Consider the following 15,624-nt stretch of genomic DNA (forward strand, 5'->3'; position numbering starts at 1 on the left):
CTTCTCTCTTCTTTTTCTCCATCTCACCTTTCCTTTTCCTCCTCAATGTTCACATTCTTTCCCCCCCGTCCTCTCCTTCCTCGATGGCACCTGAGTCCTCTAGTCCATGATGCATTTCATCTCCCATCGCTACACCCAAACTCAACTATTTTCTACCACTGCATATTGCAATTTATCGACGTGCTCAACCGAAATAGGATCCGCTCAAAGAGGCGGTTGGTTGAACATAAAGATTTTTTGTGTTTTATTTTGTTTTGCTTTTGCCTTTAGAACAGAATATCAAAATGCCAAAGACTTGGTAATGATTACATCATGTCTGTACAACTTTGTGCACTGATAGCTTCTGAGGTAGTAACACATGGGCATGAGAGACATCCGATTTGAGCGAATTACTAGCTGAAATTAAAAATTAATGTGTTAGGTTCAGAATTTATGTTCATGTGCTAGAAATAAAAACTGCAAAGTAATTAAACTCCAAAGAGAGTAGATTCAAATAAAATAACATATAAATAATAATTAGAACTTTAATTTTAAGTAAACTATGCTATCCAATAGATTTTGCTTGTCTGGTATAATTTCAAAGCTTTTAAATTTATTTAAAAAATTCATTTTAACCTGAACTTTCAAATTTATAGAACTATTTAAAATGATGCATTAGTTCTGAGTTTTTCAATTCTGAGGTTTCTTACTTCTGTGGCTTTAATCGGAGCGCCATAAAGTAGGCCTCTTACTCCTTCACATTTATTCGCTTTATTTTAACTTGCTTCACTTGCCTTGATGAGCAAATACCCTGATGGCCAAATCTGCTCTAAATAGGTGTTTATTGTTAATTAAACCAATCATTTCCCACTTTTCTGCCAATAGTCCAAATTAGTTTATTTCACCTTAGTGAGCTGTTTGTATATTTATTTCTTTTAAATTAATGCCAGCGAATAACTGGCAATGGCCAGCTCCAATCTGGACAGATAATTCACTCCTACTTGCCTCCCCCTCCCTCCTCCACCACAAACTTACCCCTTTAGCCTCAATACAACGTGTCCAACTGACTCTTTTATAAAATAGATGAAACCTGGAAAAGTTGACTAAACTTCTAGGCATAAATACTCATTATGCTAGTAAACAACATGTTATATACTGTACTCTTAGGCCAGTCCTAAGTGAATTGGAAACCTAAAACTTTTCCAGTCTATTTGGACAAAAGAAAACAAACCAAGATTTATTTTTTAATTAAACTTTTTATTTTGAGGTAATTGTACAGTCACATTCAGTTGTAAGAAATAATATGGAAAGATTCTTTGTAACTATCATGATTTCCCTCACTGGTAACGTTTCGTCACCACAAGGATCTCCCATGTTGCTTTTTTAGAATCACACCCACTTTCCTCTTCCCCCAGCCCCCTAACCTCTACAACCACTGACCTCTTCTCTAGCTGTGTAAATTTTTTCACTTCAAGAATTTTTTTGGGGGATTGGCGGCTTTTCGCTTAACATAATTCTATGGAGATTCACCTAGGTTGTTGCCTGTATCCATAAGTCATTTCTTTTTATGGCTAAATCCTGGTATGGCTGTACCACAGTTTGTTAAACCGTTCACCCACTGAGGACATCTGGGTTGTTTCTAGGTTTGGACTATAACGAATAAAGCTGCTGTAACAATTCTTCTACAGGTTTTTGTGTGAATAGAAGTTTAGTTTCTCTGTGATAAATGCCAGGAGTATAGTTGAGTTGTATGGTACCCACAAGATTAAGTTTTTTAAAGAAACTGCCAAACTTTTTCCCAGAATGATTGTACCATTTCTCATTGCCATCAGCAGTGTAGGAGTGATCCAGTTTCTCCACCCGATGTTCAAGGATTTTCTTTCTGTTTAGGTGTCTTCTGTTAGCCATTCTTTCGAGAAAGCTACGGACATTAGAATTGCTGTTTCTCCTAAATATTTTTCTCTGGCTATTTTTTTGTCTTTAGTTTTCAGAAATTTAATTATGATGGTTGTGGTGTGGATTTCTTTGTGTTTATCTTGTGTTGCTTCTTGCACTTGTAGGTTTAGGCTTATTGGCAAATTTGGAAAGTTTTTAGGCATTATTTCCTCAAATATTTTTCAGCAACACTTTCTTTCTCCTCTCCTTCCAGGACTCCAATTACATGAATGTTAGATTTTTTGCTATAGTCCCACGGGTCCCTAAGGCTCTGTTCTTTTTTCAGTCTATGTTTTCTCTGTTGCTGAGTCGGGTCATTTCTACTGTTCCATCTGTGTCTTGCTGATTCTTTCCTCTGTCCCCTCCCTTCTGCTCTTGAGCCTATCGAGTGAGCTTATTGTTTCAATTGTTATATTTTTCAGTTCTGAAATTTCCATTTGATTCTTCTTTACAGCTTCTATTTCTTTGCTGAGGCTTTCTGACGGTTCTTTGGTTTCAAATGTATTCTAATGGGCTGTTGAAGCTTAAAATCTTTGTCACATAGTTCTAAAGTCTGTCATGTTGATGTTGATATCTTTCAAGCATTCTTTTTTCATTCATTTTGAGATCTTTGTGATTCTTGGTATAATGAGTGAATTTCCATTGAAAGGTGGACATTTTGAATATTGTATAATGAGACTCTGGATCTTATTCAAACCTTCTGGTTTAACTGGGTTGCCCTGACACTGTTCCAGCAAAAGATGGGGATGACACCTCCTTATCCAGGTTTCTCACTCAGTCTCCATTGACAGCTGAAGGGACTGGACTCCTTCTTAGTACTGAGTGGGTGAGAGTTCCAGCTCTCCACTATGCCTCTACTGACACCTCCAGGAGAGAGAGAATTGTGTTTTGTTACTTCTCCTAGGACCTGTATGTTTAAAAATGAATAATTCAAAAAAACCAATTCTAGTAATGAAGGATTCTTAGGAAATTGATGTTCTATACATAATTTTTCTTGCACATTGTAATTTATGTATATTTGAGCTCCTCAGTAATTATATTCGATTAAGTTATAACATTTGAATTGTTGTAAGTCCATTGTATTGAACTGTGGGAGCCATAGATATTATTCTTTTATTAAACTAAAAGGTAATACCTTCTCTTTGGAACAAATTCTATGACTTCAGAAGTTTAGAGTAAAATAGTTCCCCTCCCAAATCCATTCTCCTGGTGGAATACTGTCAGCAGTCAGAGCTGCATACATCAGGGTTTTAGCCTCTGTTTACACTTTCGCTCATCTTCCCCGCCTCAGTTTCTCACTCCTAGTTTTCCTCTCCAGCCCCTCCTTTTCTATGCAGCCTTTGTAAGCTCATCCTTCTCTATGCAGCTGTTAAATGTTGGGAGACCTTTAGACTTGGTTCTAGAAACTTTTTCCTCTCAATCAATATTGTTTTTCTTTGTGACTCATCTATATCCTTGTCTCAATTACCATTTACTCTTGGATGACTCATAATTTATTTTTCTAGTTCATATTTCTGGTCTGAGTGTCAAACCAATAACTCCAACTCTCTACTAGATTTCTCCTTCTGTATCTAAACAGCGCTCCACACCCAACATACCAAAACCACACTGATGATCTTCTCTTCTAACCTCTTCCAGAGTTCACATCTCAGTGAATGGTACCGCTATATATTGAGTTATATTTACCAGAAGCCTAGGAGTCACTATTGATTTCCTTTCTCTTTCACCTCCCGTATCCAGTTAATCACCAAGTCGCGTGGCTTTCCCCTCCTGAATCTGACCGCTCCTTTCCATTTCTGCTTCCAGGTTTTCATTATCTTCTACTTGGGCTAATGCAGTAGTTTCCTAAATGGACTTTCTCCTTCTAATCTCATTGTGCTTGAATTAACTTTTTCCTCTGCAGCCAGAGAGATATTTTCAACATAAAAATTTGGTCATGTCACCTGCCTGCTTAAAATGTTTCAATTTTTTTTGTTGCTCTTATGGTAGATACCTAAATCCCTAATATACTTAACACAGAGCCTGTCGTCTAGTTGGCATTCAATAAATATTCGTGGAAGAATGAATAGATAAATTTTTATAGTTTATAGTATTTGCTTTTAAAATAGTATTGCTACACACGTGTATCTCTATGTATCTTTACTGTTCTTATATTTCTTTTGGATATGTTTCTAGAAGTGAGATTGCTAGTATAGTTTCATCTATTAAATATCGATGTTAATAGAGCAGTTGGTGCAGTGCCTTGTAGCGTCAAGAGAAAAGAGGAGTCTGAACTAGGAAGATCAGTGATGTTTTATTAAGGGAGCCAACCTGTACGTTCTATCTGAGGGCAGGGAGTTCTATCCTAAAGAATCGCCCAATGACTCAAGGATTTTTTTTGAGATTTTATGCCAAATAACTTTACGTAAAATATTTTGTAAGACAGAGCAAGGGACAAATGAGTCCAAATTTCATATTCATAGCAAATCTGACTTATTCTTATTTTTATTTTGCTTATATGTTCTTCTTATTAATGACCATTAAATGGAAATTAGGTAGTTAAAGGAATGATTTAGAATGGCGTGGTCACATAAGAAGGGCTAATGAAAATAATGTGTGAATTACCATTTTCATGGAAATAAAGGATCTGTTTCCTAGTGTAGTTGATACTGGGCAGACTTGTGACGTAGGCAAATATTATTTTCAGAGACATGATCTTCCGTCTCTGCCTCTTTGCTCCTCTCTCTGGAAGGAGGATGGTGTGTTCTGCTGCTTGTGAAGTGGGCAGAAAACAGCAGGAAGTCTCAGGTGCCTGAAAGGTGGGAACTAGGTGCATCAGATTACTGCCAGCTCTGCACCTGCTAGTTCCATGACCTTAGGCAAGCTAGTTCATCTCTGTGATGCTTAGTTTCCCCATCTGAAGATAATACTAACCACTGATTTATATGCTAGATTGGATGTGATCATTTGTTTAATTATTAATGTATTTAATCTTTTAAATTTATTTATTGTTTGAGCTGATATTAATACACTTTGTTACTGATTTTAATCATGAATTTGCATACCAGAGAGATAAAACTGTAATACAGGGACATTATGGCTTTAAAAATCCTTTTCAGCAGCTAATCAGGCTGTGAAATGACTCACAATGGGATCTTTGGACAGGGAAGTACCCTGAAATTCTGAAAGCTAATACACTTTTGGAAATACCCATGTATGCAAAGGGAGCACAGAACTCTGAAATTCATAAGTAACTCTTTAGAAATTTCGACTGTTTTCCCTCTCCCTCTAGTCTATTTTTGTTTATACTGAAATGTGGAGATTAAGCAACTTTGTATTTACTTTCATCTTACTATTAATTTTGCATCAGCTACTTTGTGGCTGTTAAGCAAAGCATTGATTTAATTGCTCTGTTTGTCATTTCTTCTGGTTCTTAGGCAATGGGCCTCACCACGACCGTTGCTGCACTTATAATGAAAACAACTTGGTGGATGGCGTTTATTGTCTCCCAATAGGACACTGGATCGAGGCCACCGGGCACACCAATGAGATGAAGCACACGACAGACTTCTATTTTAATATTGCAGGCCACCAAGCCATGCATTATTCAAGGTAAAAATAGTGCCATGTTTATAAGCCTGGAAGTAGGACGAGAGGTAGTGTTAGGACAATGGAAGTATTTACTGTGCTCAGAACGCCAGTGTCTCCCTTTGGTCGGGACAGAGGCCTGCAGTTCTTTGAGGAGATAAATTATGGTGAATCACTGCGTGAGTCTTTCTGGTTCTCGATGTGAAGGATCCTTTTTATAGAATTCTTTTATTAAATACATACTCTAGCATCAACATATTTTGACCCGACAGTAGTTTACCAATCTGTGTGCTTACATAGTGGATTAAAAATAAAGATTGGACTAAAATATCTTAGCTCAGCATTTCTATCTTTTATGCTACTGACCAACAATGAAACAAAAATTGATGTCTCTTTATAAAATCATATTCAAGTAAACATATGTGAAAATCTAGATATAAAACTAGATTGGATTGATTACTTGCTCTCTTCTTAATATATTTATTTTTATTTGTTCATTTAATTATTATGCCAGCATATATGCTATAATAAAAATTCAAACACTGAAGGGGATGCTAAATGAAAAGTAAGGTTCAATACACTTTTCTTCATTCCTGCTCATGAGAAGTAATTGTTTACAACCGTTTTATGGTTAGTTTTTCTGGAGGTTAAATCTAAGTCTTAAATAATCTGCATATACTTTATTTGTTAATGTTTCAATTTAAAAATAGCTATTGATTCTCCTCTATGACATTAGAGAAATTTAGCTCACTTGTGCTTGTCTTCTCTCCCCACCCAGTCCCTACCAGGCTCATTTTAAGAAAATATTTTGTTATTTAACTTCATAAAAATTCTATTTCTTGACTCCTAAATTTTTGACAGTGTCTCTTGATTTCCTACTGTGTAAGATCAGAGATTTCTTGCCCCTATACTTTCCTCAACATCTACTTCCGTCTACTAACTCCTGTTTTTCATTACTTTTACATTTTCAGGGTTTATAGAACTTACATTTAATTTGGCAAATATAAATGTCTTTCATACTTTGATGATTTAAAGTTTAAAGCCAATATCCAACTTTTAAAATATTATGTAAATATTATTTATTGTAGACCATGCAGCGTTTGTACCACAGTAAGGGATGCATTCTCATGTTCTTAAAAATTGTGTTGCTTTGACTAGGAGATATAATTAATACAAACAGGGTTGTGAGGAGTGGGAGAGAATGTGACCTCATCATAGTCTTAGGGAATTAATATTCTTCTTGGACACACCTTTCTTATAAATCCCTGCTTGGTGTTGGCCTTGCAGGTGGCTTGGATGCAAGGCACGAGGAAGAGAGGAGATAAGCATGACTCATGATTTTATGGGCCGAGCAACTGGATTAATGGTGTGGCTATTTACTGAGATGGGGAAGATTAGGAGATGAACGATTTGGAGTTGGGACTGAGATAAAAATTCTATTTTAGACATATTACATTTGAAACGTATGTTAGATTGCAAAAAGGAAATCAATTTTCTATGTGGAGTTTCAAGGAGAAGTTGGAGATGGAGAGATAAAATTGGGGTTATCAGTATATAGATGACGTTCAAAGTGATGAGTCTAGATGAGATCATTTAGCAAATGAGTGAAATATAGAAGAGACAGAGAGCGTGAGAATAATGAGCCCTTGAGTCCACACAATTTAGAGATCAAGGAGAAGAGAATCCAGGGAAGAATGGGAAGGAGCGCCCATTGAGATGTTCTGACGTTTCATGAGGGTGTGTTCATGGGTCAGTTTTCATTTTTGCTGAACCCCTTATCTGACGAGTCATGTCTTAGACTCCCGGGATTTTCCTCTGTTTGATTGTTTCTCTCCTCATTGTCTTTGTTCTGTCATTAAGGACACTCCTTAGCTGGATGTTGGACCTCTTGGATTTATACCTCATTCTTGACTTTTTAAAAATATTTTTCACCTCCTGGTTTTATTGCTTTACATTTTGGGAGACTTCCTTCTTTTTTCCATCTCAACTAATTGTTTTCCTTAATTTTGGTAATTATATTCTTAATTTTCATGAGCTCTTACTTATTCTGTTATTCCCTTTTTGCATCTTAGTTTGTTCTAGTTTATAAATGGACATATTCTTGAATCTTTCTTAGAACATTATGGAAAATTATTTTAAAGTTCTCTTTTCTTTTCTTACAGGAGCTATCTGGTTTCCTCCTGAATCAGGTGTTCTCTGTTCATTTTGATGTTTCTCTTTTGTGTTGATAGTTTTAAAAATAACTGATAATTCTTATTCATATTTATTATTTGAAAGAGTAGATTGATTATTCACTTTGGTGGGCTTGAGTTTTCTCTGCCATTCCCAGCTTTTATGCCTTAGAGAGGGTTGGCACAGGCTGTGTATCTGTGGGCAGATCATGTCTCTCTGAGAACAGAGGCAGACACTCGGCCTGGGTGCTCCTGCCACCTGGCCTCAAATGAAAAGACAAGAAGGACCTGTGTGGGTGCGCCTCTCATTCCAAGAGCCTTTCTTCCCCAAGTAGATGTTTTAATTTTTAAAGGAGGTATTTCTTTAGCTGCACTTTTAGTGTCATAGCTGTATGTGAGGTATGAATCATGGTTCATGTATTCCCAGTTCATGTGTACTCTTAGTTCACTTACAGTTCTTGCAAGAAAGCTTACAATTTTAAATTTCCTTAGGCAACTTAGTTTCACGTCTAAGTATCTGTCCTACTGAATTCCCAGATAATTCAACCTGCTTTTATCCTCCCCAGATGTAAAAATATGTATGTATATAACATAAAATACAGAATATATAAGTAATATGTACTATATAATAAATATATATTTACCTGTGAGGTATAATATATAAGACACACAGACACACATACCTATATACATACATAAATGAGACAAAATCTCAGACTCATCCCAGTTTTGGACTTAACAATAGTGTTCGTTGTTCCTCTATTTATTTATCTCTATAACAGAGATAACCGGGAACTTGGTAATAAATAACAATTGATTATAGTAGACCTGATGCCATGTCTTTGCTTTTAAGGGGTCCCCTCAGCCTCCAGTGTTTCTCTCAGTTCAATCTCACAGTCATCTACCTGAAAATCCATTGGGTGGTATGATTTGAAAAATAAAAATCAATTAGGAGTTATGAATCTTTTAAAATACAGATTCATGGGCCTGATCAAGCCCTGGGAATCTTTTTTTTCCCCCAACCTCTTCATATGATTCTCATGGGCATAAAAGTTTAAGAACTGTGATTAGTCCAATAAAGACAGTCATTTAGAATTTTAAAAAAGGAAGATTTTCGTGTGCCTTCAATCCTGTCAGTCTAACTCCCCTTAAAAATTCCAACCACAATTCACCCTCACTTGAAATCAGACAAGATAAAAATGTGAATTCAGTTTGTAAGAAAAGAGTTGAAAAGATATTCATATATTTCATTATTAAATTGAAAACATCTAATTGCTCTCTGCTTGCTATATTCATCTATGTATAGCGCTAAATTACATTATGAATTTATCTTAGTTGCTGAAATAGACACACATGTGATAGGTTACATGTTTAAGCATATGTAATGATAGAGTTGTTCAAACTCACCTAATAATTTGTAATCACAAACTATCATCCTTTAGCTTGAATATGGGAATGGAATTATGCCTGGATTTTTTTTATGGTTGGGATAAATCTTATCACAATTGAGTTGTCAGTATCCTTTATAATGATAAGACTTGCAAGAATACAAATATCTCACAATTGAATTTTATGTAATGTGTCAAGTTCATTGATTCAGTAAGAATTGGGTAGATTACTCTGCGTAGCCCCTGTGTTCAGTGCTGGACAATTAAAGAAGGAGAGAGAGCGATCCCGCAGGAACTCATGTTCTTGTGGAAGATGAGCACGTAAACAGCTGCGATATAATGAGATAATTGCTATAATGAAGTTGTACATGCAGTGTAACAAGGGGTGCGAGGAGACGTCTTTAGTTCAAGGAAATCTTTACGAGGAGAACTTGAACAGAAATGTGAAGGAATTTTTTTTCCCCAGGAAGACATTTGGGAGAGGGAAGTCAAGGTGTGGAGGATACAAGTACAAATGTATGGAGGTGTGAGAGTGTTATTAAGCTGACCAAATAATTTAGTCTAATCAGGACAATTTTGAAAGTAAAAAGAAGTACTTTTAATAATTAGCCTGCACAACAGATGTAAAATAGGACTCTCCTGGGCACACTAGAATATAGGGCAACGCAGAGAACATATCATGTAGAAGAGAACGATCTGGTGCCTGTCAATATTCAGATCCAGAGAAACAAGCTGATAAACACTCTGCCTCCATAGAGGGGCTGGAGATCCCCTTTTATAGAAATTCACACCTGTTATGTGGTGTGACCGTGTTTAGGGGGTTTATGTGGTACATTTAAGTTTTAAATTTTAACCAGGGTATACATACACATGTTTAACAAATCTAGTAGACTTACAAGTTTTATTATGAAAAGAAGTCTGCCTGTCTCCTCTACTCCCACACCTCCCCTAATTTGGTCTTTCCACAGGCAACCACTTTCACCTCTTTTTTACCCTAAAGATTCGCCCTCAACTAACGTCTGTTGCCAATCTTTTTTTTTCTTCTTCTTCTCCACAAAACCCCCCCACTACACAGTTGTGTATTCTAGTTGTGGGTCCTTCTAGTTGTGGCATGTGGGATGCCGCCTCAGCGTGGCCTGATGAGCGGTGCCATGTCTGCGCCCAGGATCCAAACCGGCGAGACCCTGGGCCGCTGAAGCCCAGTGCACAAACTTAACCACTCGGCCCTGGGGCCGGCCCCCCACTTTCACATCTTTAAGCTGATTATTTGCTAATTACCTTCAGGTAAATGATAAATAATATAATTATATTGCTACTTCTTGGTTTTAGTTTTAAGTATTATCTATTGATTTTATACCATGAAATATGAAGATAACTTTTTTATCCCCTCCCCTCACAAACCTCAGTGACATCCCTTCTATTGTTCAATCCACCCAATATAGTTATACATAATTTTGATAAGATCAGTATTCCACATGTTTCTTCGTATGCCTATGTAAATGCTATTTCACACGCTACCTGTTCACAAATGTCCACATCTCCTTTGCAGAATGTGTAGCTTTCGGGGTTGCTATTGAGAAGCCGAAGCCGTCATGGCCCCTGATCCTTTGTCTGAATGATTTTCTTCCCCCCTCTGGAGAAGCCTGTAGAGTCTTTTTATTCCAATATTAGGAAGTTTCATAATGGTATGTCTTGATGTGGGTCTATTTTTATCCGTTTTGCTAAACTCTCAGTGAGCAGACTTTTTAATTCTACAAGCTCAGGTGCTTCTTTGAAAGTAAATTTCTTGAATTACTCCTTTGATGATTTCTTCCCTTTCTTTCTGGAACTCCTATTATTCAGAAATTGGAACCCTGGGCTGAGTCTTTCATATTTTGCATATCTTTGTCTGTTGTTTTCCTTTTTTTGCTCTCCTTTCTAACAGATTTCTCAACTTCCTTTATCACGCGTCACTGCTATTTAGATTTTTATTTCTCCTGTCATTCTTTATTTTCTAAGAGATCTATTTAATTCTCTGAGTGTCTCTCAGTCCAGAGACTTGTTAAGCTTCCCCAGAGGATAAACCTCCAATCTTTGTCAGGACTGGGGAGGGGAGGTTTCCCAGCTGAGGAGAGTGGGAATAAAGCTGAGCATCTGGCTGCTTCTTAAACACACTTGCAACCGGTTCTCCTTACTCCTTTTAGCCGCATCCAGATGTACCTAGCGATACCAGTTTCTGAGCCTGTTGGGGATCCCGTATTGTAATTCCTGTCTGTTCTCAGTTTTCTCCACTGCTGGCCTTTGGACTTAGTTTTTTTCAGGTCTGCTAAATTATTTAATAATTAATCAATTGCTTTTCATCTTCCACAATTTCCTTGTTGTCGTCTTTCTTCCTATTCTTTCTTGTGGTTTTCTGTGTTTAATTTTTCACAAAATCTCTTTATTGTTTTAAAGGGATTTAGTGGAAGAGTCAAACTAGATGTGTGGAGTCAATTTATCTGCAATACAATGAAAGTGAATTAAAGTATTCGAAGTATCTAACATAAAACTTGGTAAATAGTCGCTCAATAAATATCAAGTCCGTTCTTTATTTCTCACATTTAGCTTGCATTCTGTTCCTCTGATTCAGCTAAGATTCTACCATGCTAGAATAAGATTTTAAAAATCAACCATATTCAAACTGTACTTGGTAAAAAAAAATATGTCCCTCTTCAATAGATTATTTTTTATGCAAAAAAATGAATGTTTGCATTAAAGACACAGATAAGTAATTTAATGAGGCTTTAGTGGAAAGGGACTGTAATTTCTCTGTCTTGAAAAGGCTTATTGCCAATTAAACACATTTCAAGAGACATAAATTAGACTTTATGAACATCACACTTTATACTCTTTTGAAAATGTTACAGTTTAGGAAATGTATTGTAAAAGCATGCTTATATTTTGTAGCACTTTTGGCTTATAAAGAAAAGATGTATCATAATTTTCAGAACTCAAAATTATTTTAAACACTTAGAACAATAATTTTGCACATTTAAAAATACCATTATATCTAGCACGTTTCTCTAAAGTGAGTGAAATTAATGACTTCGGAGACAGAGTGAGGAACTTGGGTGCCAGCCCAGCTCTCTCATTACTGCTGGGTAACCTTGGGACAATCCTGTAACAGTTCTGGATTTCAGTTTGCTGATTTGCAAAGTGATCTGGTTGAACTAGGTGACTACTAAATGCAGTTCTGGAAATAATCAAGGGTTAAAGTTAATTTAAAAAACTAAGGCTTATGCAACATTTGCCAATATGTTATATTGTCCTAACAGTGACTGCTCGGTATCAGCTTCTCTGGGTTCAGATCCAGGGACCGAATGCCTACAGCCCAGTGCTGCCTCTAGTTGGTACTTCCCCTCATTTTTGTAGCTCAGGACATAGATTCAGTCCAACTCTACAGAAACTATGTTTGGACATACACACATATATTTTAAATTAAGGATATTTTTCCTAAGTGTATTATCATAATAACATTAACAATTCCGTATAACGTCCAATACCCAGTTCATATTCATGTTTCTCCAATTACCCCTTCACCCAATGTCTTTTGCTGCTAGTTTGCTCATCAGGATCCAGTCAAAGTCCACACTGTGCATTTGGTTTTTGTGTCTTTTAGGAGTCTTCTGTGACATTGACTTATTGAAGAGATCGGGCCACTCATGTGAGAGAATGTCCTACCTTTGGGATTTGTCTATTAGCTTCCAAGTGGTTCATTTAACTTGTTCCTCTAATTCTTATATTTCCTATAAACTGGAAATTAGATGCAAAGGTTTAGGTTAAGCATTAAAAAAATTATTTTATTGTGGTCATATTGGCTTATAACTGTGTAAATTTCAGGTGTGCATTATTATATTTCAGTTTCTGAGTAGACTGCATCATGTTCACCACCAATAGTCTAGTATTCATCTATCACCATACATGTGTGCGCCTGTGCCCCCTTCCCCCTCCCCCCAGCCTCCCCTCTAGTAACCACCAGTCTGTTCTCCATATCCACGTGTTTATCTTCCACATATAAGTGAAATCATATGATATTTGTCTGTCTCTGATTTAGGAAATACAGTTATTTTATAGCCAGTATACACATAATCTTTAATGAGTATGTATATGCTTCTTATATAATGATATTTTTACCTTGTTTATGTTTATAATCAAATTTTAACAAGAAATCTCTTTTAGATTAGAGAATAGCCATAAAATTCTGTGTGCAACAGGACAATCATATTGTCCTACCTCTGTAGTTCACAATGAAGACATTATTGGCCAAAGGAAGAATATAATTTCAGTTAGTACTTACATCTGACTGAATGATTTGTGATTTTTCTAAACCAAGATTATAATTGTTCATTATACTTGTGTAGGAAAAGAAACTGCACAATCCTCCTTCTTGTTCTTCTGATTGGACAGTGATTTTTACTGAGTATTAACTGAGTGTGAGATTCTTGAAGGGTTCCTTTTCCCTGTATAATTAATGCTGTTCATATTTTATAAGGTCAAATTAATTAATGGTTGTCTTTTATCTTGTGATTAAAATACATATTTTTTTTAAAGATGGGCACCTGAGCTAATAACTGTTGCCAATCTTCTTTTTCTCTTTTTGCTTTCTCTCCTCAAATCACCCCAGTATATAGTTGTGTATTTTAGTTGTGGGTCCTTCTAGTTGTGGTATGTGGGATGCCACCTCAGCATGGCTTGGCTTGATGAGAGGTGCCATGTCTGTGCCCAGGATCCAAACTGGCGAAACCCTGGGCCGCCGAAACCCTGGTTCGCCTGGAGTGCGTGAACTTAACCACTTGGCCACAGGGCTGGCCCCAAAATACATATTTTTATATGAAATATTTAAATATATTACATAAAATGATTATATATTTATGTAATATATATGATTATATTGGGATGGTTTATTTTCAACATCATATCAAGAAATATTAGTAATAGATATTAGCATCCTAATGGTAATCAGGGCTAATGCAAACATACCCTTTAATTCTTATTTCTTAGGAGTCATTTAAAACATATCTGCTCAAGTTTGTGTAGAAATCAGTTTTTGCTGATAGTGCTGCTGTGGAATCAGTACAATTCTCAAGGATGCAGCTGGATTTTGTGCTGCCTTGTATATATCAACAGCATTGTTATTTAAATTGTGATTGAAATGCCTTGGTCACTGGTGAACGAGAGAGAATCTCGATTGAAGGAGAGAGCTTGATTGTCAGATCTCAGGTTGTGTCTATAGGAATGCTAGTAAGAAAAGGGGAAAATTCTATCATATAAATTAAGCAAATTGAATTCCTAAGTCATTATGTGGGTAAAATACGGCAATTTTGCTAAAAATATGGATTTTTACTGTAAAATAGAGCAGAGAAATGAGGAAATAGAAGATAAGGGAAGGTAATTTATAAGATGGCTGCTATTATAGAATGTTTTGATGTTAATGAAAATGATCCTGTAGAGTTGAGAAAATTAACGATTAAGAGGAGAAAGGGGAGAGTTGCAGGAGCAGAATCTTTTTGTAAGCGAGTGTGACTCCAGAACAAACAGTTAATCCGTGGTTGTGGGACGACAGCAGAGTACTCGGGGCGTGGATGCAGGTAGGCCAGCGTAGTAGTGAGAGCGTGTGGAAGTTCAAGGTTTTACTGCTTCTCTTTCTCAGTGAAACAGTAAGCAAGGTCATCAGATGAGAGTGAGAAGAGAGAGGAGTTTTAGGTTTGAATGAGATATATAGACTGGGTAACTAATGGAATGTAAATGTACTGACTCATGAATTTTAATTTTTACAAGACTCTCCCAATTCCGATATTACAGTGGCCATGACAACCAAAGAAGAATTATTCTATCATATTAGATGGATACAGAAGACAGAATATTTTTGACAAGCTGAGATAGTCATTTTCTACAGTTTTCTGTGTGAGTCTAGCCAGATCAGAAAGAAGTCTCAGTAGCATGCTAAAATGGGGTCTTCGCAGGTTGGGAATTATATACCGTGTTTTTTAGAGCTAGAATTAAATTTATTATGCTAGGCACTATGAAAGGTCCACTTCAGGGAGACCAGTGGATGTATTTATATTAGAGTCAGTGAGCACACTGGGGAGTACTTCTGTCTTGTTTTCAGAGGGTCAGTATATTTAGATCGCTTTGCCAATCACTGATTATGACTATTTAAACTAGCTTAAAACGACTGGTTTCTTAGAGCACAGTCTCATCTTTGGCTGAACAGAATGGAAGGATTATCACACGGATAGAGTAGGGATCGATTAAGAAACGGTAGTCAAAATACATGTTTCTTACTGTACATGAGGATCGATTTTGCTGTTGGCTATTTCTTTTTCATAAAAGCCCTCTTATAACTTTTTTGTTCACAGACTTGTTTTTGAAAACTGAGATCTTTATTTTCCCACTTCGATAAGTTGTAAAATGCCTTTTCCATCCTTCTTTTCCTAAGCCCTTTTAATTTTTCTTTTTGAGTGTCATGTAGACTTCTTGTTCCTGAAAAATGAATCAATAGTGATGAAAATATTAATTGCTTAGAGTGTGAAACATTTTTCTGAAAAACTACAGTGTACACACAC

The 15,624-nt window shown here is 36.3% G+C and overlaps 1 protein-coding gene across 8 annotated transcripts in view; it reads left to right on the forward strand.

Moving 5' to 3' along the window:
* Window positions 1-15,624, forward strand: part of EPM2A (EPM2A glucan phosphatase, laforin) — an 85,721-nt gene that overhangs the window by 31,508 nt on the left and 38,589 nt on the right. For 6 of the 8 annotated variants that reach the window (XM_070602728.1, XM_070602724.1, XM_070602726.1 and 3 more), the window contains exon 2: window positions 5,331-5,505. In XM_070602728.1, the coding sequence (XP_070458829.1) occupies window positions 5,444-5,505 (62 nt within the window). In that variant the 5' untranslated portion in view covers window positions 5,331-5,443. Of the gene's footprint in view, window positions 1-4,620; window positions 4,713-5,330; window positions 5,506-12,677; window positions 12,723-15,624 lie in introns of those variants that run through there. The other 2 variants (XM_070602729.1, XM_070602731.1) reach the window with 2 other exon arrangements.

The sequence above is a fragment of the Equus przewalskii genome, chromosome 32, assembly GCF_037783145.1.
Source record: "Equus przewalskii isolate Varuska chromosome 32, EquPr2, whole genome shotgun sequence".
NCBI classification, from domain to species: domain Eukaryota; kingdom Metazoa; phylum Chordata; class Mammalia; order Perissodactyla; family Equidae; genus Equus; species Equus przewalskii.